Here is a 27,286-nt window from a genome sequence, read left to right as displayed (position 1 = left end):
TTTCAATCGTTGTTCCATATTCGTGTGAAATTTAATTATTTTAGAGTATTTTTATTATCACAACATTGTTCAATACTAGTCGAACGATGTGCAGAAAACCGTTTGAAATTTCGTTGATAAATTAAAAAGATACAGCATGCACAAGGTGTCCACTTTATAAAATGAACAGTTATTACCAATCACAGCCTTGTTGAAGGTATCTGGGTTCGATTCTCGGTCGGTGCAGGAACATTACGCAATGAAAATTTCCTCGACTTCCCTGGGCATAGAGTATCACCATACCTGCCACACAATATACGAATGCGAAAAGGGCAACTTTGGCAAAAAATCTCTCAGTTATCTACTGTGAAAGTTCTCATACGAACGCTAAGCTGAGAAGTTGGCTTTGTCTCAGTGGGGACGTAATATCAGCAAAGAAAGAAAGATACGAACGTGTACACACAAATTTAATAAGGTACCTTGAGACAAGCGAGTAATGGAAATTGATTAATTGAGACTCTTAACATTCTAAAGACTTTAAATTGAAATAAATAAGGTCGTGCATAGGTTTTAACTTAATTACCACAACATATAAGAGGTATGCTAAAATTTATTTTCCAAATTAGGATAACCCTGGCCAAATAAGGTGTATGTAACAATATATGGAAAATGAATTGTTTTTCTTATGGGCACGATAACAAGAATCACAATATTTTTTCGAACAAATAAATATTTTTATATTTTTGTATTTTTCCTTGGGACATTTTAAATACCGCCTGTGAAAATTTTATTTGAAAAAATAACCTTTTACATTGAATTATCTAGCCAGCACAGACCCTACTTTTGTGTTTTGTTGGAACTTGAAGCATAATGAATGTTTTTATCAAAATCCTCAAGTACATTGTATCTGAGGTGATCCACAAGAAGTTTTGTTCAGAATTTTATTTGGTTTTGCTAGGCACAATTTGACAAAATAGTAAAATTCTATAAAATCGTTAATTTCTCTCTCCACAAAAGATAACTTCACGAAATCATAGCTTTTAAGGAGTTTTCAATATAAATAAAAATTATTCTTTTCAAATTTACTTATGTTAAATATCTATACTTTTGGATAGACAACAAACATTTTAGATTTTTACATGTTCTAATGGACATACATGGACTTGGTTTTGACCTCTTTAAAAATCGACCACAGCTGAAATCGGATTTTAAGTATCTTCCCAAATTTCAAATCTCATATACTTCAAATGAAATTAGTGATGGTCTAATGATTTATCGTATCGGTAATGATATATATTTTTTTCAGGTTTTTATTGTACGTACGCTATGATCTAGAACAAATTTTGTACGACAAAGTCGTTAAAATTAACGCGATTTGTGCAAAACTGATAAGAGGAGCTTCCAAAAATGTTACACCATCAACAAAAAGGTAGCGAAAAAAATCGCTCAAAATTCCAAATCTGATTTTGATAAGTGCAAGAGCATAATGTGTGAAAATCAGATTTTTATCTGCACTAGTCTCGAAATGGCAGTATGGTAAAAGTCGTGCCCATACTTTCTGGGACACCCTATATGGCTACACCTGGCGTATGGCCAAAACCAATGCTTCTTCCTTACTAAATAACCCAGTGGATAAACTATCGTTAAATGAGCACACAAGGTCTATTGGAATTTTGTTTTTTTTTCTGGATCATACCTTCCCTAGAATTTGTTCGGATATTATCTAAAACAAACTTTGTTTTATAATTCAAAATTACACATAGTTTCATTTATTCTATCAACTACCAAAGATTTATTTAAAGACACGCAAATATTTACAATAGAGAAGAAGAGATTCTTTGTTGCTCATTCCGGCAATCCTTTGGTCTTCGTAGATGTAATTGGGAAAATCCGAGATTCTGGCCACCATCGCCATTACACCGCAAACGACGTAGCATTTTTTCGATTTTTTTTACATTTTTTTTTTCTTTTCTGTAGCGTGGATTGTGAAATAATCGATAAAACCGTCATAAAATGCTATGTCATTTATGGACGTCTTCTGATGTGCTGTTCGTGACAAGTACATTAAAAACCAATAGTGCTTGCTCCTCAGTACGGTATTTATGAGGTTTTTAGTCTGTTCTATGTATTTCTTATTTTGAGTTTGGTGCTGAGTTTTCACTTGGCATTAAGTCAAATACAGCTAATATTTGGTTCATTTTAAAACTTTTCTTTCAATCGTTCATTGAAATATATATATTTCTTTGCGGATGCTTTGCTCCGCCCTGTATTTTTATTCGTCTTCTTCATTATCAACACACACTCACTCTTAACCGTAATCAGCGGGGCGTCGTCCAAATTCGAGTTGCACCAACAGTATCAATATCAACAATAACAACATCAACAAAAAAAAAGCCGAATGATTCCCCCCGACCGGGTTTGTCACGCGAGTATCATGTGACACCAGCAGCAGGTAAGGTAAAAAATCAATTCGAATTGGGCACCACCCAGCGCCAGATTTGCAGATAAAAACCGTTCGTTTTATCGACACAACTCAAAGTTTCCTACAACTCACTCACCGCACACAGGTCGGGAGATTCACTGGGAAGAATACGTTCAACTCAATCAAACTTGCCAGGATCAAAAAGACTGCGTACATGATAAGGCACGCGTACCCAACTCTTCGATCTAGCCTGAACTTATTCAACCAGAAGGCTATATACAGCATCAGTAACGTCGACAGTAGCGAGATGGCTGAGTACTCCAATCCAGCCGAGTTGATTCCTACCCAGTGATGACCTTTTTCGATGGGCGAGAAGGCTGCCTTAATGAACCACGGTAGACCCAGGCACAGCAAGATGTCGAAAGTGTTGGATCCAATTGAATTGCTGATGCCCATCGAACCGTAACCTAAAACGATCAAGAAATTATTGTTTCTACCAAACTTCATTTCCATCTACCACTCTTGCATGGTTTTGCTGAATAGCTGCGCGTTTACCGCTACGGCTATATTTCTATCTTTGTTCTATGTGTTACGTCTGTTTGTCTGTGCCTCAAGTGTATGCGGATTGCAGAACTTACCTTGCTTCGCCACAATTACGCTGGATACGGCCTCAGGAACGCTGGTGCCCGCTGCCAAAAAGGTGATCCCCATCACCGAATCGGGTATCTTGAGCGTATCTCCTGGAAAACAAATAAGGCATGGATGGAATCACAAGGAAATTCAATTTCTACTGTCTTATCAGTCGTGTGATTAGCCATGACCGTGGATTAAGGCGCAATTTTCGATAAAAACGGGTTTTGCTTCATTTTGCTGCGGTCATCGGTATCGGCAAGAATTCGATATCAGCTTTTTTCAATTTGCTGTGCCAAAGTTCGCCCTATGACGTAGTTGGATGAACCTAATCAGCGATGCGATGCAGATGATGCGTTGAACACTTTTGTTACTTCATGATAAGTTGTTAGATAGCTGATACTGTTTACTCATCGCAAGTACGCGTTGGGTCAATTCAGAGACCCTGTTAGAACGAATCGGTTTTACGCTCAAGCTCTATTTGTAGAAAACCCATGCAGTATATTGAGATATATTAGTTTGTAATATATGACGCACATTAGTGCATCTTATAAGAAACATTTTAAGCTAATGACAAGCAGTCCTTAACCTGAAGGACAATATTGCCAACAAAACTGTTCTTCTAACTTATCGGTATCTTTAGATATATATTTTTTTTAAATTATATAGTCAAAATTTGGCTGGTAAATGCTGGACATGGCGAACAATTGGTACTTCATGTTATTATTAATTTGCTTGGTGTTACATCAATTAGTTTGATAAAACCTCGTTAACGATGTTACGCCAATTTACTCGGTCCATGGCTGTGTCCCTCCAACTTCGAATTTGGTCCACGCTCTCCAGATTGTACCTGATCAAGCCACCTAGCTTGCTGTGCTTCCCGCCTTCTTGTACCAACCCCGGATTCGACGCGAACACCATTTTTCCAGGGTTGTTGTCCGGTAGTCTTGCAACATGCTCTGCCCAGTGCACCCTTCCGGCTTTCGCCACCTTCTGGATACTGGGCTTGCCGTGGAGCCTAGTGAGCTCGTGGTTCATTCTCCGCCGCCACACACCGTTTTCGTGCACACCGCCAAAGATGGTCCTAAGCACCCTTCGTTCGAACACTCCAAGTGCTTGCAGGTCCTCTTCCAGCATGGTTCATGCTTCATGTCCATAGAGGACCACCGGTCTTATAAGCGTTTTGTACATGATACATGTGGTGCGGGGGTTAATCTTTCTCGATCGCAGCTTCTTCTCAAGCCTGTAATAGGCACGACTTCTACTGATGATGCGTCTCCGTATTTCACGACTACGTTGTTATTAGTCGTTAACAAGGATTCGAGGTGGACGAACTCATCAACCACCTCAAAAGAATCCCCGTATATCGTAACACTGCTTCCTAGGCGGTCTCTTTCGCGCTCGGTTCCATCTATCAGCATGTACTTTGTTTTTGACGCATTCACCACCAAGCCGACTTTTGTCACTTGGCAGGTGTACACTGTACAGGTCTGCAACCGTTCCAAATGTTCTGCCGACAATATCCATATCATCCGCGAAGCAAACAAATTGGCTGGATCTTATGATAATCGTACCTCGGTTATTGAACCCGGCTCTCCGCATGACACCTTCTAACGTCAATTTGAACAGCAGGCACGAAAGTCCATCACCCTGTCGAAGTTCCCGGCAGGATTCGAACGAACTGGAATATATGCCTGAAATCGTCACGCTATTCTGCACACCGTCCATCGTTGCTCTTATTAACCTTGTGAGCTTCCCGGGAAAGCTGTACTCGTCCATGATTTTCCATAGCTCTTCGTGGTCGACGCTACCATAAGCTGCTTTGAAATCGATGAACAGGTGATGCGTTGGGACTTGGTATTCACGGCATTTCTGGAGGATTTGCAGAACAGTACTTCGGGCACGGTAAATGGCTGGGCATGGCGTACCATTGGTACCTTGCGTACCTGCAGGAATAAAATAGCCCCTTTGTGTGGTCCTTAGCCTCTTGCCCAGCAACTCCTATCCCTACCTCCTCGTGGTATTGGCCGAGTAACCTTGGGAAAGATCGGGTAACCAACCCCGGTGGGAACTTTGGTCGTATGCTGACAGGGAAGAGGGGGGGTTTGCTCCTGCAAACCCGGAGCGTCTGTACTCCATGTTAGAAGCGGCTCACAACAGCGTCTGTTCCCCATGTCAGGGGCGGCTGATCATCGTCCGGGTGCCAGAGAAGGACTCTAAGCTAAACTGCGCATCATGGTCCTCCGAAAATTTAGGAGGAGTGGTTCCCCTGGAATCCAGGGGGTTGGTGTTAGGCCCTGCAAGCCAGTCGTAAAAAAATAAACAACGAATAATCAACAAGAGAATACGAATCGGGACAATCGGCGAAGACCACAGCGACGTAAAGGGACTAGCGATTGGAAACTCGGTACGTGGAACTGTAAATCTCTCAACTTCATCGGGAGCACACGCATACTCGTCGACGTGCTGAAGGACCGCGGATTCGACATCGTAGCGTTGCAGGAAGTGTATTGGAAGGGATCAATGGTGCGAACGTTTAGAGGTAACCATACCATCTACCAGAGCTGAGGCAACACACACGAGCTGGGAACAGCTTTTATAGTGATGGGTAATATGCAGAGGCGCATAATCGGGTGGTGGCCGATCAATGAGAGAATGTTTAAGTTGAGGCTCAAAGGCCGGTTTTTCAACTTCAGCATAATAAACGTGCACAGTCCTCACTCCGAAAGCACTGATGATAACAAAGACGCTTTTTACGCGCAGCTTGAACGCGAGTACCGTAATTTCGGGTGAAATTGATCATTTTTCACTGTTTTCTAGGTATGCTTTCTAAAATGTTATCAATATCATACAACTAAATGCAGGAAAACAAGTACGACGGTGAACCTCATTGGCTCATGCACCGAAATTTTTTAACAAATGTGATGTTAGTGTCAAAAATCTGGTCTAAAATTAAAAATCGAGGAATCCCATTTCGGGGTGAAATTGATCACTTATCATTGTTATTATTGTTAGTTTCGAAATCTACTTTACATACTTAATTTGGGCCTCCTGAATCCAAATATGCTTGCCAAATTCTTAACGAGACAATATTTATGGAAATAATGAATAATTAAATTTCAAGAATACCGCGAAAAACGCCTAAATGTAGGCAATTTCCAAAGGATTTCCCTACTTTGTTGCAGAAAATTGAATTTTTCAACAAAACGAACAAATTGGTAAGAGTTTTGATAGTAAAATCTGTTTTGGAGATATATTGTTAGCATCCAGGTTTACACCATGTCCAAATCCTTGTTTAGAACTAGATGTTCATAGATGATGATCAATTCCACACTAAACTTGATTCTACAATTTTACATTAATTTCATAGAAATAAACATTCTGTGGCACAAAAAACTTCACAATACACAATCAGACATTATTTAAGACAAACAATGTTCATTTACTATAGGTTGCAATGTGCTTGGTGCAGTATTAGCAAGAAATAAAATCGCGTGACACGGTGATCAATTTCACCCTACTGATCAATTACACCCGAATTTACGGTACGACAACTGCCGAAAGCCACGACGTCAAAATCATCATAGGAGATTCAAACGCTCAGGAGGAGTAGTGCAGACCGACGATTGGAAAGTTCTGTGCCCACCGGCTGACAAACGAAAACGACTACCGTAAAACGGGGTAACTTTGATAATGCGGGTAACTTTGATAGTGCGAGACCCACAACATATTAAACGAAATAACGAAGTTTCTGTTAATCAGTTAAGCAAAACAAATGCAAAAGTAAAGAGTATTAGTATGACACTTCATGTCAAAGCTATTTTCATTGGAATCAAGTGCATTTGAGGCTTTTTATACGAATATTAAAAATTGACACAATTTTATCATTTTCGAAACGCTTACAAACAATCTGATCTACGATCACTATTTGATGTAGTTTTGAATAGTTGGCCACTTATCTTTGACAGCCTAGTTATCATAGAACTTGAATATGGTCTCAAATCTCTTAGCGAATAGCATTTTCACAAACTGGGATCATTTTTGTAATCTAAGTCAGAAATTTCCATATAACGTTAAACGCCTAGAGGTATGCAATGCCCTACAAATGTTGATTATTCATTCAATTTTGTTCGATTCATACTCCATTATCAAAGTTACCCCAAAACAGAAAACCAACTTTCGATTATATGAAAAATTGCATATCCATTCATAATAAATCTTTTGGCAATCTATCGACTGCAATCGATAGCTAGGATGCCAGTACTTGTTTTAAAAATATAAATTATTATTCTTTGAAACAGCATGCATAAATATTCAAGTTTTCTTCGAAAAAACTATCAAAGTAACCCCCTTTTACGGTAATTGATTTCGCCGCCTCCAATTATATGGCCATTCGTAGCACCTACTTCCAGCACAGCCTTCCATACCAATACACTTGGAGATCACCACAGCAGACAGAATCTTCTCCGGCATTATCGACGTCAGGACCTATCGTGGCGCTAACATCGACTCTGACCACTATCTGGCAATGGTTAAACTGCGCCCAAAACTCTCCGTCGTCAACAAAGTACGGTACTAACGGCCGCTCCGGTACGACCTAGAACGGCTCAAGCAACCGGATATCGCAGCGTCATACGCGCAGCACCTCGAGGCTGCATTACCGGATGAGGGTGAGCTGGCTGAAGCCCCTCTTGAGGACTACTGGAGAACAGTGAAGGCAGCCATCAACAATGCAGCTGAGAGCAACGTCGGGTACGTGGGTCGGAGTCGACGGAACGATTGGTTTGACGAGGAATGTATGCAGATTCTGGAGAAGAAGAACGCAGCACGGGCGGTCATGCTGCAGCAAGGGACCCGGCAGAACGTGGAACGTTGTAGACGGAAACGGCAACAGCAAACCCGCCTCTTTCGTGAGAATAAACGAACACGGAGTGCGAATAGATGGAACAGCTGTGCCGGTCTCAAGAAACACGTAAGTTCTATCAGAAGCTCAACGCATCCCACAAAGGCTTCGGGCCGCGAGCCGAGATGTGCAGGGATATGGATGGGAGCATCTTGACGGACGAGCGTCAGATGATCGAAAAGTGGAAGTAGCACTTTGACGGGCACCTGAATGGCGCTAAGAGCACAGGCGTCGGGACAAAAGAGGAAATGCCTTCGTCAGTACTGCGGGCGATGGAAACCAACCAGCCTCCACTTTGAGGGAGGCTAAGGATGCCATTCACCAGCTCAAGAACAATAAAGCTGCTGGTAAGGATGGTATCGGGGCTGAACTCATAATGACGGGCTCGGAGAGGCTGGCCATTTGTCTGCACTGGCTGATAGGCATAATGTGGGAAACAGAACAGCTATCGGAGGAGTGGAAGGAAAGGGTAATATGCCCCATCCACAAGAAAGGCGACAAGTTAGATTGTGAGAACTTTCGAACGATCACCATTCTAAATGCGGCCTACAAAGGATTATCCCAGATTATCTTCCGTCGTCTGTCACTTGTAGTTAACGAGTTCGTGGGAAGTTTTCAAGCCGGCTTCATTGACGGCCGAACGACAACGAACCAGATCTTTACTGCGCGGCAAATCCTTCGAAAATGCTGTCCTAACGCATCACCTTTTCATCGAATTCATGGCGGCATACGATAGTATCGACCGCGTAGAGCTATGGACAATCATGGACGAGAACATCTTTCCCGAGAAGCTCACGAGACTGATAAGCAGGCTTGATAGAAACTCCTCTGCGATGCAAAGAGGAGGCGATTTTGCCGTTTTTCTGAGGAGAAAAAAATAATCTCAAAATTTTCAACACAGATCCTCAAGCGATTCGAGTGAGAGTGCAGAAAAATGCGAGGATTTTTTCAGGCACTCTCTTTCTCTCGTTGCGATGCTCACCATCACTCACACTTCAAACGAACTCTCGAGTCTGCCGCCCGACCAGACAGTCCTCGGGGAGTTGTGAGAGTACCCTTTTTTGATGGAATTTTACTCGGTTTTTTTTTTGTGCTGCATCTTCCTAGCTCATTTTTCGTTGCCTCTCTGCTTAGCATTTTTTCGCTCCCTCGCAAAGAGGCAAAGGCAGCACACTGCTCTAGAGTAAGTCACCGAACTCTGATGATGTTGAGGAGAATTATCAAGCCTGCTGATAAGAGCGACGATGGAAGGTGTGCAAAATTGTGGAAAGTTTCAGGTGAACATTCCAGTTCATTTGAATCCCGCCGGGACTACGACTAGGTGATGGACTTTCGTGCCTGTTGTTCAATATTGCGCTAGAAGGTCTTATGGGGAGAGCCGGGTTTAACAGCCGGGGTACGATTTTAACGAGATGTAGTCAATTTGTTTGCTTCGCCGATGATATGGTAATTGTCGACCGAACATTTGAAAAGGTGACAGACCTGTACACCCGCCTGAAAATCGAAGCAGCGAAAGTTGGAGTGGTGGTGAATGCAACCAAGACAAAGTTCATGCTAGTTGGTGGGGTCAAGCGCGATAGGACTCGGTGTGTTGCGGCGAAGAATGAACTACGAGCTCGCTCAACTTTACGGCGAACCCAGTATCCTGATGCGAACCCAGTATGCAAGAATGCCGAACAACAGCCCTGTAACGATGATGTTCGCCACGAATCCGGTTGGAACAAGAAGGCATGGTGCGCAGCGAGCTAGGTGGATTGACCAGGTGTACCAAGACCTGGAGAGCGTGGGTCGCAGTCGAAGATAGAGAGAACCGGCCATGCACCGAATCAATTGGGGAAATATTGTTGGCTAGGTTTCATCAAGTTAATTGATGTAAAACCAAATAAATAAAATAAATAATTGGGTCCTAAAATGCTAAATAAAATCTTGTTTTTATTTAATTACACGAAAGCGCATGTTACTGCAGTTATTTTAGCAATTTTTTCCGCACAAATAACGGCTACATCATATTTAAACTTTAATTTAAAAATTGTGTCCATAAATGAACCTTGACACTTTTGATCATGTTTGACGTTCGCTTGATCGACAAAAACACCACAGGGCTTTTAGTTTTAACACTGTGGTTGTTCCTATCTGACAATTCGGAAGGGACACGGAAAGCAAAATATACCCAAAATTTGAGTTTAAGCCAAGAAGGACTTAAACAAAAGAAAAACAATTAAAAATTGAGTAAACATGTGTTTTTGGCCTAAACTTAAGCGTTTGGCATTAAAATTGGGACAGGCTTCTAGGACCCTATTGTTGTAAAATGAATGTGATCGAACTCACTTGCATTAAAAAGATAATACATTTACACATGAATGGAACATAATTTGCTCAAAAACCATAGTTTCTATAAGCATAATAGTAAATATTGAAAGCAGTTTCATACATTGGAAATATTTAAACGAGAAATTTTTACTTACCGATGATCGTAATCATCCACGCAACCACATACGACAGCGATCCAATCCAAACGATGCACATGATGAACGTCAATGGGAACCATTTCTTATAGCGTGGCTTCGCACAGTTTGGAATCGTAAAGACAAACAGCAAATAGATCGGCCACGTTATGATCCACGAGAACTGTCGCAATTTGCTCTGGCCTGAGGGATACTTGAACAACTGGAACTCTTCATCCTTGTCGTCACTGACGTCAGCCGATTCGCCTCCGGTTGCCCCATTTCCCAACGCTCCGGCATCCTTCTCCGAATGATCCCCGTTTAGTGAGTTCTTCATAGATTCCGCACTCGCAGACGAAACCGGCGGAGTTGAGGGACTCGGAGGTGGAGGCCGTTGATCGTCCTCATCTAAGCTCGCAGTGCCGTTCATACTTCCGGCACTATGCCGCCGCTTGATTTGTTGCTGCTTATGCTGCCCCTGCTGTTGGTGCTGATCGCCGATGAGTACTGTTGCAGCCGCTAGGGCCGCTACGGGTGCAGGCACTGTTCCGCCACCGCCACTGATCGCCTTAATTTGCATCTCCAGATTTGATGACGTCAATTCAGGGCTACTCGCATCGATATGAGTAACGTTCTTCAAATTTCCATTCTGTTGGAAGTGGCTGATTCGCAGCGGAAGATGCGCATCAATTGCTTCTGTGGAACGAGAGGGAACGGTTGAATTAAGCTGGAAAGTATTCGAAGGCAAGTGACCGCAGGCAGATGGATGTGTACTGAACATTAGAGTCGATGCAAATTGATTAATACAAGACTCGAGTCGAACCGGGCAGTTAGAGAAATATCTGTTTAGTTTGTCGTGACACGAAGTATGGCTTGGTTGTCAACGACAATAAGGTTAAGACCAATGTCCGTTTCAATTGTCTGTGGAATGCTCTCGTCGGAATGATCTAAACTAAATAAATCATTGTTTTGCAAAATCAGCTGTAATGACTGGCTTGGGTGGCAAACAACCATTTTTTTTTTCAAACATTTAGATGAATTATTCTTTATGCAATCTACTATCTTCCTGAGACAGAGACCCGTTCGTAATTATGGTCGTTGTTTCTAATTGCTAATTTCTTCTGTTTTTTATCTCTTATTTCATATTACCAAAATGCTATTTCCTATTTTCAATTTTCTATTTCCTATTTCCATTTCATATATCATGGTTCATATTTCCTATTTTCTATCTCCTTTTTCCTATTTCCTATTTCTTATTTCCTATTTCTTATTTCCTATTTCCAATTTCCTGTTTCCCAATTTCCTATTTTCCTAATTTCCTATTTACGATTTAAGATTTTCTATTTCCTATTACCAAATTTCCTAATTTTCCTATTTTCATATTTCCTATTTCCTATCTCCTATCTCCTATTTACTATTTACTGTTTCCTATTTCCTCATTCATATTTCCTATTTATTATTTGCTGTTTCCTATTTCTTCTATTTACTATTTACTATTTCGTATTTCCTATTTCCTATATGCTATTTCCTATTTCATACCTCCTATTTCTTATTTCCTATTTCCTATTTCCAAAGGGACCGCAGGCAGATGGATGTGTACTGAACATTAGGGTCAAGGCAAATTGATTAATACAAGACTCGAATCGTACCGAGCAGTTAGAGAAATATTTGTTTAGTTTATCGTGACGCGAAGTATGGCTTGGTTGTCAACGACAATAAGGTTAAGACCAATGTCCGTTTCAATTGTCTGTGGAATGCTCTCGTCGGAGTGATCTAAACTAAATAAATCATGGTTTTGCAAAATCAGCTGTAATGACTGGCTTGGGTGGCAAACAACCATTTTTTTTTTTTTTTTTTTGAACATTTAGATGAATTATTCATTCTGCAATCTACTATCTTCCTGAGACAGAGACCCGTTCGTAATTTTTGTCGTTGTTTCTAATTGGTAATTCCTTCTGTTTATTATCCTCCATTTCATATTACCAAAATGCTATTTCCTATTTTCAGTTTTCTATTTCCTATTTCCATTTCATATTTCATGGTTCATATTTCCCATTTCCTATTTTCTATCTCCTGTTTCCTTTTTCCTATTTCCTATTTTTTATTTCCTATTTCCAATTTCCTGTTTCCCAATTTCCAATTTTCCTAATTTCCTATTTCCGATTTAAGATTTTCTATTTCCTATTACCAAATTTCCTAATTTTCCTATTTTCATATTTCCTATTTCCTCATTCATATTTCCTATTTCTTATTTGCTATATCCTATTTCTTATTTCCTATTTACTATTTACTATTTCTTATTCCCTATTTCCTATATGCTATTTCCTATTTCATACCTCCTATTTCTTATTTCCTATTACCTGTAGCCAATTTTCTATTTCCTACAGTTAAACCTCCATGAGTCGATAACAAGTGATGGATTCATACTAAACACAAAATTGGTTACTTTGATGGCCCCTTCAAACAGCTTTCCAAAACATTACTGTCCATGACTTGACAATTTCCTATTTTCAATTTTCTATAATCTGATTTCCTATTTCCAATTTCGTATTTCCTATTTCCTATTTCACTGCGGAACACGTTTTTGTCTCCAGCATCAAAATACCTATATTTACTTAATTAAGTGTTGCTGAATCGATTGCCGTTTACAGAAATATCATAGCACGTCCAGATTTTGAGATATTGGTTGTTGAAAATGCAAAAATTGACTTTTTCAGCCAACTTGCGTGCAAGTTTGCCAGCTTGTAAGGCAATTCATTTGCTTAATTTGCCACAGAATTCAAACTTCATTTGTATAACAATACTTGTCATCAAAGTTTATAATATTTTTGATGCGGAAAAGTTATTTTTTGATGGTTTAGAAAAGTTTTGTATTTTGCCATATAAGAAGAATTTTGTATGGAGGCTGCAAGCATGTTGAAAAAGATCGGTTTAATCTAAATTGAATCGTAAAACTTCAACCAAAATATATCTAAAACGAAAGTTTGAGTCCTTTTTTGCATGCTTGGTGGATAAGATCACAAAAAAGTTTGATAAAATATGCTTCAAATTTTAGGTAAACATCAATAAAACCAATGTTTTATACAACTTTGGCGACCTTTAGCTAAAAATTGTGACGTGCTGGGAAATTTCTGAGAACGGCATCAGATTCAGCAACCCCAAACCCACAAGAGACACATAATTTGATCCTTGAGACACGCAAAAATGTAATTTTTGTTGCGCTGTGATTCCTATCTCCTTTTCGGTCTGCACAATGGTAGTGAGATAAATGACCGCTAGCTTAGAGCGTGGTTAGCTGGTAGTGCAGCCTGGGGCTGTTCTCCTTCTGACTTCAGCTAGATTGTGTAGGTGCGTCCGCCGAGCGTATGTTCACCAAGGAGCTGCGGCTCAAACAGCGTCTGACTGGCATCCAGCGGCTGAATAAGGAATGCTCGTCGCCGGAAGCTACACCTGAGATCATCACGGAGGATAGGAAACCTTAGGCTAACAACGTATTGTCCCCGAAACTTCAAAAAATGTTCAGAAAATTAAGATTACTAACTGATTTCAAGGAAACGATTTTAAACGTGAAACAAAGGACACGAATTGGAACATGGAACGTACTAACTATAGCTCAGCGGGGTAGACTGGCACAACTCGCCAACGAGGCGCGTCGCATGAAATTCGAGATCCTAGGACTGAGGTAAGTCCATTGACTAAACTTTGGAGAACACAGAATATCATCGGGACAGATTCTGCTATATTTATAAGCCTTGTGCTGACATCGCATCCGACCATCACCATCTCATTGGCGAGGTGCGTCAGTGTATTACGTGGATTCGTCGACATGAGGAAAGAGTCGGACGTCGATCAAACACACGCCGAATGGAAGATGCCACAGTGAAAAGGTCCTTCGTCGAAGAACTGGAGACACGTACTGCAAATATTTCGGAAGCTGGCAGCGCAGAAGAGCAATGGACCGCCATTAAAAACGCCTAGAGATGATAGAGAAGTCAAAGCTGCGATAGAGCGGACGAAAACCAGAGGAGCCAAGGCACTTTCCCATCAACGATACTCGGCTCTAGAAAGGAAAGTTAAGGCGGAACAAACAAACGTGGGTGAACTCCCTTTCTGACGAAGGTGAGAAAACCGCAGCAATCGGCGACTTCCGCCTCCTCTACGATATCTCACAACGCCTTTACGAGGCAAAGATTAATACGACGTTGCCCGTGCAAGACACGAATGGACAACTGTTAACCGACCCCACGGACCAGCTAAAATGCTGATTTGAGCACTTCGAACAAGTTTTGCAAGTAAAACGGGGTAATTTTGATAATGCGGGTAACTTTGATAGTGCGTAACCCACCACATACTAAACGAAATATCATAATTTCTGTTAATCAGTTAAGTAAAACGAATGAAAAACTAAAGAATATTAGTATGCCACTTCATGTAAGAGCGGTTTTCATTTGAATCAAGAACATTATAGGCTTTTTTACGAATTTAAAAAAAATTACACAATTTTAGCATTTTTGAAACGCTTACAAACAATCTGTTCTACGATCACTATTTGATGTAGTTTTGAATAGTTGGCCACTTATCTTTGACAGCCTAGGTATCATAGAACTTGAATACGGTCTTAAATCTCTTAGCGAAAAGCATTTTCACAAACTGGAACCATTTTTGTAATCTAAGTCAGAAATTTCCATATAACGTTAAACGCCTAGAGGTATGCAATGCCCTACAAATGTTCGTTTTTCATTTAATTTTGTTCGAATCATACTCCATTATCAAAGTTAGGTACCGTAAAACGGGGTAACTTTGATAGTTTTTTCGAAGAAAACTTGATTATTTATGCATGCTGTTTCAAAGAATTTTAATTCATATTTTTAAAACAAGTACTGGTATCCTAACTATCGATTCCAGTTGTTTGATTTCCAAAAGATTTATTCTTAATGGATATATAATTTTTCATATAATCGAAAGTCGGTTTTCTGTTTTGGGGTAACTTTGATAATGGAGCATCACTCGAACAAAATTGAATAAATTACAGAACATTTGTAGGGCGTTGCATATCTTTAGGCGTTTAACGCTGTATGGAAATTTCTGACTTAGATTCCAAAAATGGTCCCAGTTTATAAAAATAGTTTTCGCTAAGAGTTTTGTGACCGAATTCGAGTTCTACTATAACTAGGCTATCAAGTATAAGTGACGAATTCATTATGACTTCATCAAATAGTGATCGTAGAACAGATTGTTTGAGAGCATTTCAAAATTGCTAAAATCTTATAAATTTTCCATATATGCATATAAATCCTCAAATGTACTTGATTCCAACGAAAATAGCTTTAACATGAAGTTTCATACATATACTCTTTACTTTTGCATTCGTTTTGCTTAACAGATTAACAGGGACTTTGTTATTTCGTTTAGTATGTTGAGAGTCTCGCATTATCAAAGTTACCCGCATTATCAAAGTTACCCCGTTTTACGGTACCCCAAAACAGAAAACCAACTTTCGATTATATGAAAAATTATATATCCATTCAAAATAAATTCAATGACTACGAAAAAGCTTTCGACCGACTCAATCACTAAAATATGTGTGGTGCCCTGAGACGCAAGGGTGTTCCTGAGAAAATCGTCGACCTCATCGATGCGCGGAACGAGTCCTTTACGTGCAGAGTATTGCACAACGGGGTCTTGTCTGAACCCATACGGGTTGTAGCTGGAGTGAGGTAAGGATGTATACTATCACCGCTACTATGGGGCACTTAAGTGACCTCGATTTGGCTGATGATATTGTTATCCTTGGCGCTCTGATATGCACAGAAAGCTCGAAATCTTGCCGAACGCTTCTCAGCGGCAGATCTCAACATCAACGTCAACAAGACCAAATCGTTGGATACGAACACGCCAGCCCTTCCAGATTTACAGTAACCGAGCAAACAGTGGAGAACGTCGAAAACTTCTAATATCTTGCTAGCCAAATGGCGTCTGACGGCGGTACCAAGATCGCCATAGGTGCACGGATCAAAAGGCGAGGGATGCTTTAGCGAGTTTATGAAATATCTGGAAGCACAGTCAGATTAGTCAACGCACCAAAATTCGAATATTCAGCTCAAATGTGAAATCTGTGCTGCTATACGCCAGTGAAACATGGTGTGTAAAAGCGGAGAACACTCAACGGCTGCAGGTGTTCATCAACAGATGCCTACGGCCTACGGTACATAATTTAGGCATGGTGGCCACACAACAGGATCTCTAATGCTGAGCTCCATCGTCTGTGCCACTAGCAACCGATACAAACCGAAATTCAACAACAAAATCTGCAAACAATCGCTGGATTGGAATCCAGCAGAGGCATTCCCAGAGGCTCATGACGGCGTTGTCTCAACAAAGAAATAAAAGAAGTGGAGCCTTTTTTAGTCGAGTGGTTAGAGTCTGCGGCTACGAAGCAAAGTCATGCTGAGGGTCATGGGTTTGATTCCCGGTCGGCCCAGGATATTCCCGTAATGGAAATTTCCTTGACTTCCCTGGGCATAGAGTATCATTGTACCTGCCACACGATATACGAATGCGAAAAAAGGCCACTTTGGCAAAGAAAGCTCTCAGTTAATAACTGTGGAAGTGCTCATAAGAACACTAAGCTGAGAAGCAAGCTATGTCCCAGTGAGGACATAATGCCAAGAAAAAGAAGAAGTAAGATAAGTCGACGACAATTAGACCTGGTCGCAGTTCAAGGCCATAGCTGGCAATCGCCCAGGATGGAAATCTTTCACGTCGGCCTTATGTACCAGAATGGGTGCCCAAGACCCATAATTAAGTAAGTAAATATCTCCTTTGGGCGGACATATCTTGTTTTTTTTCCTATTTATCATGTTCTATTTCTTATTTCCTATATCGTATTTCCAATATCATATTTTCTTTGTCGCTTAATTCCTATATGTGTCTTATTTCCTTTTTTCTATTTTTCTAGATTCCTATGTATTATTTTTTTTATTTCGTGTGTTTTATTTCCTATGTCGCATTTTCTATCTCGTATTTCCCATTTTGTATATCCTATTTCTTATTCCTCATTTTCCATTTTTTCTGTTTTTTTTTTCATTTCCTATTTTCTATTTTATATTTCGTATTGCTTTTTTTCTAAATTCCTATTGCTATTCCCTGTTTCCTATTTTCTTTTGCCTATTTCCTACTCCCTATTTCTATTTCCTAGTCCTTATTTCCTATTTGCTATTTCCTGTTTCTTATTTCCTATTTCCTATTCCTATTTCCTATATGTTCCATATTTCCTATTCCCTATTCCTTGTTCCCTTATCTTTATTCCCTGTTCCCTATTCTCTATGTCCTATTTCCTATTCGTATTGTCTACATTTTTTTTAATTTTCAATTCGATGGATTTGTCAGTTCATACATCGTGCTCTCCATGAGCCGATGACTCCATAACTTGATGTCCCCTTAGACAATGTCGCTTGTAGTGCAAATTTCCTTCAATAGGTCTATATCTACATAAAAATTTTTCTTGTTTAGTAAAAGTTGAATTACAGTCACCCCACAGTTATGGATCAAGTAAGGGTCATTTTTCAGAATAAAATATGATCAAAAGTCATGGTGACGCTGTACGTATTGTACATAATATCTATAGAGATTTCAATCGTTTTGCATCCCATATATGTGGGATCAGTGGGAGAGGAGGATCCTTATTACTGTCGCCCCACAGTTATGGATAGCACACAGATATGGATTAAACAGAGAATATCTTATTACGTAGAATCGCGATTGCGCAGAATACGTTTTACCTACTATATACAGCACCGCAATCGATTAAAAAATGCTTATCATAGTTGTGCCGTTCGTAGGAAATAACTTGTTAACCATATTCTTAGAAGCGTTGATTCATAACTGTTGGGCATTGAAACCCATACCACAGTTGTAAATCAATGCTAAGTAGATTTTGGAAGTAACGCCAAAACGTATGCTTCCACTAACACACCATTTGTTTACCTCTTAGATGAATTGCTGTTATGGCGTTTTCAGCCATAGTATGAGTCGTTTTGATCCATAGGGGAACTGGGGGTAATTTGCCCATAGGGGGCAAAACGCGCCACCCTCGATTTGGACGAACAATGTGTTTTAGAATGCTTATTTTCACCCTAGATTGTAGTAAATGGATAGCAAAACTTCTTTTAATATATGTTTATGTGTTTTTCTCAAGAAAATCGTAAAAAATGTATAAAAACGGTTTTGTTGCAATATTTTGCGATTTTCAAGACATTTTTTAGGTTGAAAAATAACCAAATATCTGAAACTATCGATGAGAGCCAACTTGTGCACTGTAATAGTTTGTATTACATGCCAAAAGTATGTTGAATTTGTCCTTAAAAAGCTTATTAAGGACCTAAATTTTAATCAACTCGTGGGGCAAAACGTCAATCCCTATTTCATAACACGCACACAATCACTTGCTTATATGTTGCATACATCCGGACGTTTGTTCAGATGTTACTGTTCAATAATAGTATACATGCGAAAATGTACATTTGTAATGCTCCAATTTGCACGAAACGAATTTGAATTCAAAGGGCTGTTTTGGTTTTATGAAATAGGGCCACCCCGTTTTGACCCCCCCCCCCCTTCCACCCGAGATGATTAAAGTTTAGATCCTTCAATAAGCTTTTTAAGGACAAATTTAACATATGTTTTGCATGTAATACAAACCATGATAGTGCACAAGTTGGCTCTCAGTGATAGTTTCAGAAATTTGGGTTTTTATCGACCTCAAAAACGACCTTGAAAATCTCACAAAATTGTAACAAAAACAGCGAAAAACGTCAACGTTTATACGGTTATTACGATTTTCTTGAGAAAAACACATAAAAATATATTGAGAGAAACATTTTTATCCATTTTCTATAAGCTAGGGTGAAAACAACCATTCTAAAGCACATCGTTTGTCCAAATCGAGGGTGGCGCGTTTTGTCCCCTATGGGCAAATTACCCCCAGTTCCCTACAGTGCATGGGCTGGTTTTACTGTTTTTTTTTTTTTAATTTTATTTTTCTACGTTAAAAGCTGAGCCAGAATCCAAAGTTTCATCATTTTCCGTGCCCTGAAACTATTTTTAAAACCCGTTTGAATTTATATGGAAACCGCGTTTGAATCACCCCTCGGCAAATTTTACTTCGGGACAAGTTGTCATTATATAAATTTAAATTTCATTGAGTCGACGGAATGAAATATTTTTCAATCAGTTACTTTATCAAAATTAAGATATTAAAGCGCAATAAAATCATGTTACACTAAGAAAAATGTGCTCTTTCGATAAAGCTACAAAAAATTGTGAATTGTTCTCTTCTCATTCTCTAAAAACCCATTTGAGGGGGCTAGAAGCAAAGCGGAGTAAGTGACGAAAACCTAGTTTTGAGAAAATCGACTATGAAGATTATTTAGCATTTTTTCATTCCTTACAAATTGTATGGACAAAAAAATGAAGCCAATCTTCTATGAAATATTTTATTTTTAGAGGCGCGTCCATGTTCGAAATGCGCGGAAAAATCGCATTAAAAACTGAAATGTTGGTATACCAATGTCAAAACCGACCAAAATGTCACTTACACCCCGTTTGGGCGTTTGGGCTCTTCAATCTGCCCTATTTTCAAAACTAGAAAGACAACAGATGACACTTTTTCAGTTGTAGCAAACAAATCACCACGGAAGATGATCTAAATACAAAATGTTATCTTTTTACTTTACGCTTCATTTCTAATAATTACTTTTTCGATACAGTTTCTTAATTTCAAGTAATTTACTTTTCTAAATTTCCATACGATTTGACATTTCCATGAGATTACGTTGAAAGTTTGATAAACCTGAGAATCGGGTATTGCGCGATTAGTTAGTGAAATATGAACAGCAGTGTCGCCGCTCGGCGGTCAGTGAGAGAAACTGCATGTTCTAAAGGTTGTTATCTGCACATTTTGCTGCTGGCGTCAACTGTTAGCATTCCAGAATGATGTAAACAGTCGTTACCCTATCGATTGCGATGCTGTATATATTGATGGTTCACGTATGTTAAATGTGTTCGTATGTAAAATGTGTAATAGTTGCAATATTTTATGAGATATTCTCAGTTTAATACAACTTCGGTCCATATCTGTGTGCTATCCATAACCGTGGGGAGACTGTACTTCTTAGTTATTAGTTATTAGTTATTAGTTATTAGTTATCAGTTATTAGTTATTAGTTATTAGTTATTAGTTATTAGTTATTAGTTATTAGTTATTAGTTATTAGTTATTAGTTATTAGTTATTAGTTATTAGTTATTAGTTATTAGTTATTAGTTATTAGTTATTAGTTATTAGTTATTAGTTATTAGTTATTAGTTATTAGTTATTAGTTATTAGTTATTAGTTATTAGTTATTAGTTATTAGTTATTAGTTATTAGTTATTAGTTATTAGTTATTAGTTATTAGTTATTAGTTATTAGTTATTAGTTATTAGTTATTAGTTATTAGTTATTAGTTATTAGTTATTAGTTATTAGTTATTAGTTATTAGTTATTAGTTATTAGTTATTAGTTATTAGTTATTAGTTATTAGTTATAAATTATTAGTTATTAGTTATTAGTTATTAGTTATTAGTTATTAGTTATTAGTTATTAGTTATTAGTTATTAGTTATTAGTTATTAGTTATTAGTTATAAGTTATTAGTTATTAGTTATAAGTTATTAGTTATTAATTGTTACTTATTAGTTACAACAACAATTTTATAACGTTCTATGAGCGATGATTGTGTGGAACGTAATTTGATACATTATTTCTCATACAAGTCCCGTTCAGACATAATGTGCGATATACATTACCCTAAAACCCATTTACCTTGATCTTTACTGGATACCGATTTTAAACTACTAGATGCATCCTGTGACCTGCGTGTGCGTGCATGTTTGAGCCCATCTGTGTGCAAACACAAAAAGTAAAAATAAAATTCTTAGTGCAACGTATTGTGTGCCATCTGGATTAAATACGAAACATTGATTAAAAATTGACCTCCTCCCCTCGATTCCATCCACTTCTATGGATCAATTAGACAACACAGCATGATTCTTGCCTTTTCCTTCATCGGCTCCATATGCGACACCACGAAGAGAAAAAACCATGGAAAACTGTAACTAACCTCTGGCACACTTCTGGAACGCCTTGTCGTAGTACATCACAGCAATGTACACGATGTACAGCAGCACCAGTATCAGCGCCTCATACCACTCGACCCGTTCGTCGTGGATAATGCAGATCAGTATGGCCACCGTGATGCCATAGGCAAGGCAGTCTCTCGTCAGCGGCCACCAATCGAGTGGAACTACCTGGAACAAAAATGCAAGCGCAAACGGACACAAGTTAAGCCTCTGGACTAGGGTGGCCCAGAAATAACAGTTGACTTGCTTGACTGTTGACCTTAATTGATAAATATGACACTATGGAGCAAAAACTTCATAAATGAAAACTCAATAAAAAAATGTATAAAGGTTACATGTTTCTAAATATAATTTAAAAAAAGACAATTTCGGCGTAATATAGCAAATTACAATTCTAGAATCTAGAAACAAAGTTTGGTGCGAGTTTTCATAAATGAAATTATTTTCATATGCTCAACATCATTTTTAAAACGCGTTCTGGCTAAATTTTTTCCACCATTTTGGATTCAACGAAGTTTGCTTCTTTCATTTTAGTAATTTTTATACTCAAACACACAAAAAATAGCCCATTTTTTATATAACCTGTACGTTCAACCTTCAAATATTTTTCGATTGAGTTTTCATGTAAAGATTGGACTCGGAAAAAAATATGACACTTTGTTTTGGGTGTAACTTTTTATCGCGTGGGTAAAAATCAATGAAAATTTGGGTAATACAAGTTTAGCATGTCTTGTTTATGTGTGCAATTTTATAGCGATCTGTCAAGTAGTTTTCAAGATGCATTCGAAACAAGAAGAGCTACGCCAGCAAATCTTGGGGGCAGTGATCGATAATCCTGGTCAGTCGCACAATCCTCTTTCCTCCACGTCCCGTGTTGTAAAGATGTTCCAGGAGATGAATATCATCGAGCAGCGCGCTGGAAGCGGCCGAAAACCGAAAACGGATTACCCAGAGAAGGCGCGAATAATAAGGCAGTACTTTAAGTATAACCCGAACCTTCCCACTCGAGACGTGGCCAAAAAGGTCAATTCGTCGAAGTGGTTCGTCCAGCAGACCATGAAGCGACCATGCGTGCGCGGAAGCTGCACCATGAGTGGCTGGTCAAGGCAGGATGTCTCGTCATGGACGACAATACATACATCAAGGTGGACACCAAATAAATCCCAGACCTCAAAGTTGACAGGTACTGGCACTATTGTTTTCAAGTTTTTTTTTGAAGAGCGAAGGAGAGAGAATTTCGCCGTGAAATGCCTAATTGCCTGAATAAATTATGAAGAAAAGGTTGAAGAAAAGCGGAAAAACATTCAAAACCGATGAAGCTTTGAAGAAAAATTGTTAAAGAAAGATGGACAAAGCCTCGCCCAAGATCTCATGACCAGTGTAAAGAGAAATGTACGAATATTCAGCTTGGGGGAGGAAAGTCAATAAATAAATTATGCCAAGTCATAGCTAATGTACAGTTATTTAATCCCTGAAGATTTGAGAAGTGTCCGATTTAAAATTAATTTTTGGTGATCATTTTTGTGTGTCTCTTTTTTTCCGAGTTCAGCCCTTATTAAACTTTTTCTTGTGACACTATTATCCATCATATAAGGAGTAAGCAAGTCAACTTTTTGAGACACTCTAGTCCGGTCCTAAGACAGAAGGTGTGATGAAATCAATTCCTTCGTTTCAAATAATGCCTACCATTCCAGCACCGATCCCACAGCAGGCAGCCACTGCCAGGATATTGAATACCGCTGACCCCACTATGGTGCCAACGCCGATGTCGCCCTCGGTGATGAACGTCCCAATGACGTTGACGAACAGTTCGGGCGCTGAAGTCGCCGCAGCCATGAACGTCGCTCCTGCCACGTCGTTTGACATATTTAACGCTTGGGAATATAACGACATCAACTCAGATTAGCACTGCAAATTTTGTCACAATAATTTTTGTTACACTGTGCGACAGAGTAAAAGTTTTGGATGGATCAGAGTTTTGTCTATCTATGTTGGTTTTGAAGTGCAAAAAAAACTGTGTAAAGAGGGGCGGATGTTGCCAATTGCCTAAAAAATGTATTACTCTTATTATTATTGCTTGAGCCACTATAGAAACATGTGTGCCTATAGTAACACTACTTCTGATTTCTGTTCCTATAGTTGCACTATATTTTCACAGCTTTTTTCCCAAAGATAGGCAAAAAGCTTTCGATTTTTTTAATGCAAAATTTTCTAACTTTGTCTGAAAATAATCCAAATTTTCCACATTTTTCTTGCACCCATTTGGGTGGCGCGACTTCGATTCATCCAAAAATAAATAATTTGTCTAACAGTGTTCTTTCGTCGACCGGTCAAGCAATTGGAACGTCCAACACTTGCATGACTCAACTCGGATTCAGCTGGCTACTTATCAGCGTAACGGTAGCCTCATGAAAACAGCAGCTTCGAACATGACTCACCGTGGCATATTTTTTCGACGGCAGGTACAAAATACTTATCACATACTACAGCCAAAGCTACAAATAAATATAAACTAGCAAGTGCGTGTAACACTATGGCCCCGTTCTGTCTCTGTTGCACTGTGAACAAATCAGGCGGGAAGTCCTCTATCGCAGGTGGAGTACAATTCAGCCCTGTTGAGAAAAGAAAAAGACGTTTAAGAAAATAATCAACGAACGCATCCTATTCAAATGTGCAAATGAATTTCATTACAGCCGTGCGCGACGATTCTATCATTTACCGGTCTGTCCTACCGTGGTAGGACTACACTGCGCGATAAGGTCATGTGGGAGTTGATAATCCAATTCGAAGAATCTACAACTGTGTTTGCAGGAGCATCTCTGTCACCAATGTTCTGAAACAAAGTTGCCATCATAGTGCACCAATTAATGTATGCGGCTGAGATCATACCAATTTACTTGATAATGTGGCGCCTAGGTACAATTGAGTCGAATTAACAACAATTAGTGAAGACTAACACAGTCGATTCGCACTTTGCACTGTGCTGTGCGCACACAAATTCATTCTACTGACGAATGTCTTGATATTACCTAAACTGTCGTTCAACGCATATTAGTCCACGGTTCATAAGGTTTACATAGAACATGAGATGAGTAGGCGTAGAAGGGTGGTAAGGCAATGATTGTTTCTTGTGATTGAAAATTTGGGTCGGAACTACTGGTCTCTAAACTTCATTGGAAGCACGTGTATTCTTTCCGATCAGTACATCGACCTCGTAGCGCTGCAAGAGTTTTAATGGACAGGATCAATAGTGCGAAGGTTTAGAGGCAATCATACATCTACCAGAGCTACACGCACTCGTAACGCGCAATATGTAGTTTCGAATGATCAACTTTAGTACCGTAATCCGGGGTATCATTGATCAGCGGGGTAACATTGATCGGAATGACTAATCTCGTAAAAAGTTGGTATCATCATTTATTGATGAAACATTTCCAAAGCATGAATGTTGCTTCTCTTTCTTATATTAATAAGCTATTAAAAATTGAGATTTTTGCAAAAATTGCGTTAACTTTATGCGTAAATTTGTCAAGTTTGCGAAACAATGATTTCAATGGTTAAGGATGACACTACCGAAGATTCATGTCTCACATAGGGTCTGGAAGCGATATGAGCAAGGAAAATGCGGTTCTCACTAAAAATGGCATCGCCCAAAACGATTCCGCTGTCAAAACTTTTATAAGTATGTTCAATTAGGCAACATTAACGAATTACTGTTAAGAATGTAAAATTCTCTTAGGAAATTGCCTATCTTTAGGCGTATTTCGCAGTTTGAGGTGTTTTTAATTTTAAATTAACTCAAAAAGTAAATGAGATGTAAGCGTTTGGACATCATATTCGGCTTCAGGGGCCATGATTTAAATAAGTAACGACATTTTCAATATTACCGAACGTTGTTTACATGGATGATCAATGTTACCCCATATCAGATAAATGAAAAAATCACATAAAACATTTTTGTAAACCTGCTTAAATCTTTCAAAAAAACAAAATACAGTATGTAGTCACGAGCTATGGGTGGCAGTACTTGTTTTAAAAATATAAAACACAGAACATTTGCATTTTGGAATTAAATATTTAAGAAATATCCTAAAAACTGATCATGTTTTGATCGACGGACGGCACTCTTCCGATATTACCGACGTCAGATCATATCGCGGCGCTAACATTTGGTTTGCCACTATCTAGTTGTTATACCTTTACCTTAAATGCCACACACTGAATTACTGGCAACCCTATATAATCCTACCATGTTGATGTTATGATAACCTTGATTTTCTTTGTCTATTCTCCCCGCCAATAAATCAGTTATTCTATTGTATCGTCACAAGTAACCACGCGAATAAAAATGGCTATCGAGTTTGTTCTTTAGTTCTGTGTGTTTTACGACTATAATCCGGAAAACTACTCTCGGCTACAATAGTTTTGGCGACGAGGATGCAAGGTAACGAAATTCCGGTCGATTCCGCTGGAAATGCGCGAAATTCCGTTCCTCCTGGCGCAGGTGGAAGGAATCCAGCAGAAGAAGTTCCCGTCGGAGCGCCAGGTGCTGCGCCCTATGCTGCTGCTGTGGCTCCAGTCGCGATGCAGTCTACTTTTACCGTCGAGCCGTTTGATCGCCATAAGATTAAATGGTCTCGCTGGGTGGAGCGGCTGGAAGGTGCCTTTTTGCTTTTCGGAGTACGAGTTGAGGCAAAGCTGCCGATGCTCTTGCACTACATGGGAGCCGAAACATATGACGTAGTTTCGGACAAAATGGCACCCGAAAAACCACAGACAAAAACCTACGATGAGGTGGTGCAGATCCTGGAGAACCACTTCAATCCGGAACCGCTCGAGATCTTGGAAAACTTCCGGTTCAAATGTCGCAAGCAAGGCGACGAACGTGCTGAGGAATCAATCGACGATTATCTCATTGCCTTGAGGAAGTTGGCCATAACCTGCAATTTTGGCAACTACTTAAGCACTGCGCTGCGGAACCAGTTTGTTTTTGGGATCAAGGACCGAGGAATACAGGCGCGCCTGCAGGAGGTGCGCGGACTCACACTGGATCGTGCCCGGGATATTACAGTTGAAGTTGTTGATCGTAGCTTTCAGTATTAACGTCTTGTTTATTACGTGTCTCGATGGATAATGTACAATCAGTGACAATCTAAGCCTGTGCTAACCTGATCAACCTTTGCCTACGCCTGCTTACCCTAACAAACTGCTACAGCTCGGCCATCCTACTATTCGACTCGCGTAAGGAGAATTGCTTTCCTTAATTACACCATCTTTAAGTAATTTTTCAATCTGTGACTCGACTTCAATCTTTTGACTATGTGATAAGCGACGCGGAGAAAAATTAAACGGTCGCTTATCTGATAAATCTATTTTCATTGTATATTTAAAATCAGGCCTAACTGGTTTTGTTTGAATGTTACCATAGTTTTCAACGAAAAGAGATTTGATTTTGTTTGTGTCGCGCAATAAAGTTCCACTATCACCTATATCCAATAAATCTACATCAGTTTTCAAAAATGTGTCAGTGCTTACCTCAATATTATTTATTTCAAACAGTGGACCATCCGCGCAGGTTACCATCTTGAAAGAATCTTCTGTAGTTGATTGATTGTTAATAGCAAACTGTAACGATCGACCGTCATACTCAACTAACAAGTTGTTGCTCTTTACGAAGTCTGATCCAAGAATACACGTCGGGCGCATTGTGGAATCTGGCACGATCTTGAA

At 39.3% G+C, this 27,286-nt stretch overlaps 1 protein-coding gene across 3 annotated transcripts in view; it reads right to left on the bottom strand.

Annotated features, from left to right (window-relative positions):
• Positions 1-1,909: 1,909 nt before the first annotated feature.
• The window catches only part of LOC5565509 (sodium/potassium/calcium exchanger 5), a 68,746-nt gene continuing 43,369 nt past the window's right edge, over positions 1,910-27,286 (bottom strand). Inside the window, exons 2-8 of one of the 3 annotated variants that reach the window (XM_021850278.1) lie at positions 23,995-24,168; positions 23,243-23,430; positions 21,538-21,724; positions 21,240-21,317; positions 10,400-11,074; positions 3,040-3,141; positions 1,910-2,868 (exon numbers count right to left, since the gene is read on the bottom strand). In XM_021850278.1, the coding sequence (XP_021705970.1) occupies positions 2,534-2,868; positions 3,040-3,141; positions 10,400-11,074; positions 21,240-21,317; positions 21,538-21,724; positions 23,243-23,430; positions 23,995-24,168 (1,739 nt within the window). In that variant the 3' untranslated portion in view covers positions 1,910-2,533. Of the gene's footprint in view, positions 2,869-3,039; positions 3,142-10,399; positions 11,075-21,239; positions 21,318-21,537; positions 21,725-23,242; positions 23,431-23,994; positions 24,169-27,286 lie in introns of those variants that run through there. The other 2 variants (XM_021850279.1, XM_001649804.2) reach the window with 2 other exon arrangements.

Source organism: Aedes aegypti, chromosome 3 (assembly GCF_002204515.2).
Source record: "Aedes aegypti strain LVP_AGWG chromosome 3, AaegL5.0 Primary Assembly, whole genome shotgun sequence".
Taxonomy (NCBI): Eukaryota; Metazoa; Arthropoda; class Insecta; order Diptera; family Culicidae; genus Aedes; species Aedes aegypti.
The sequence above is the reverse complement of the archived record's forward strand: the minus strand, read 5'-3'. Positions and strand labels throughout refer to the sequence as shown.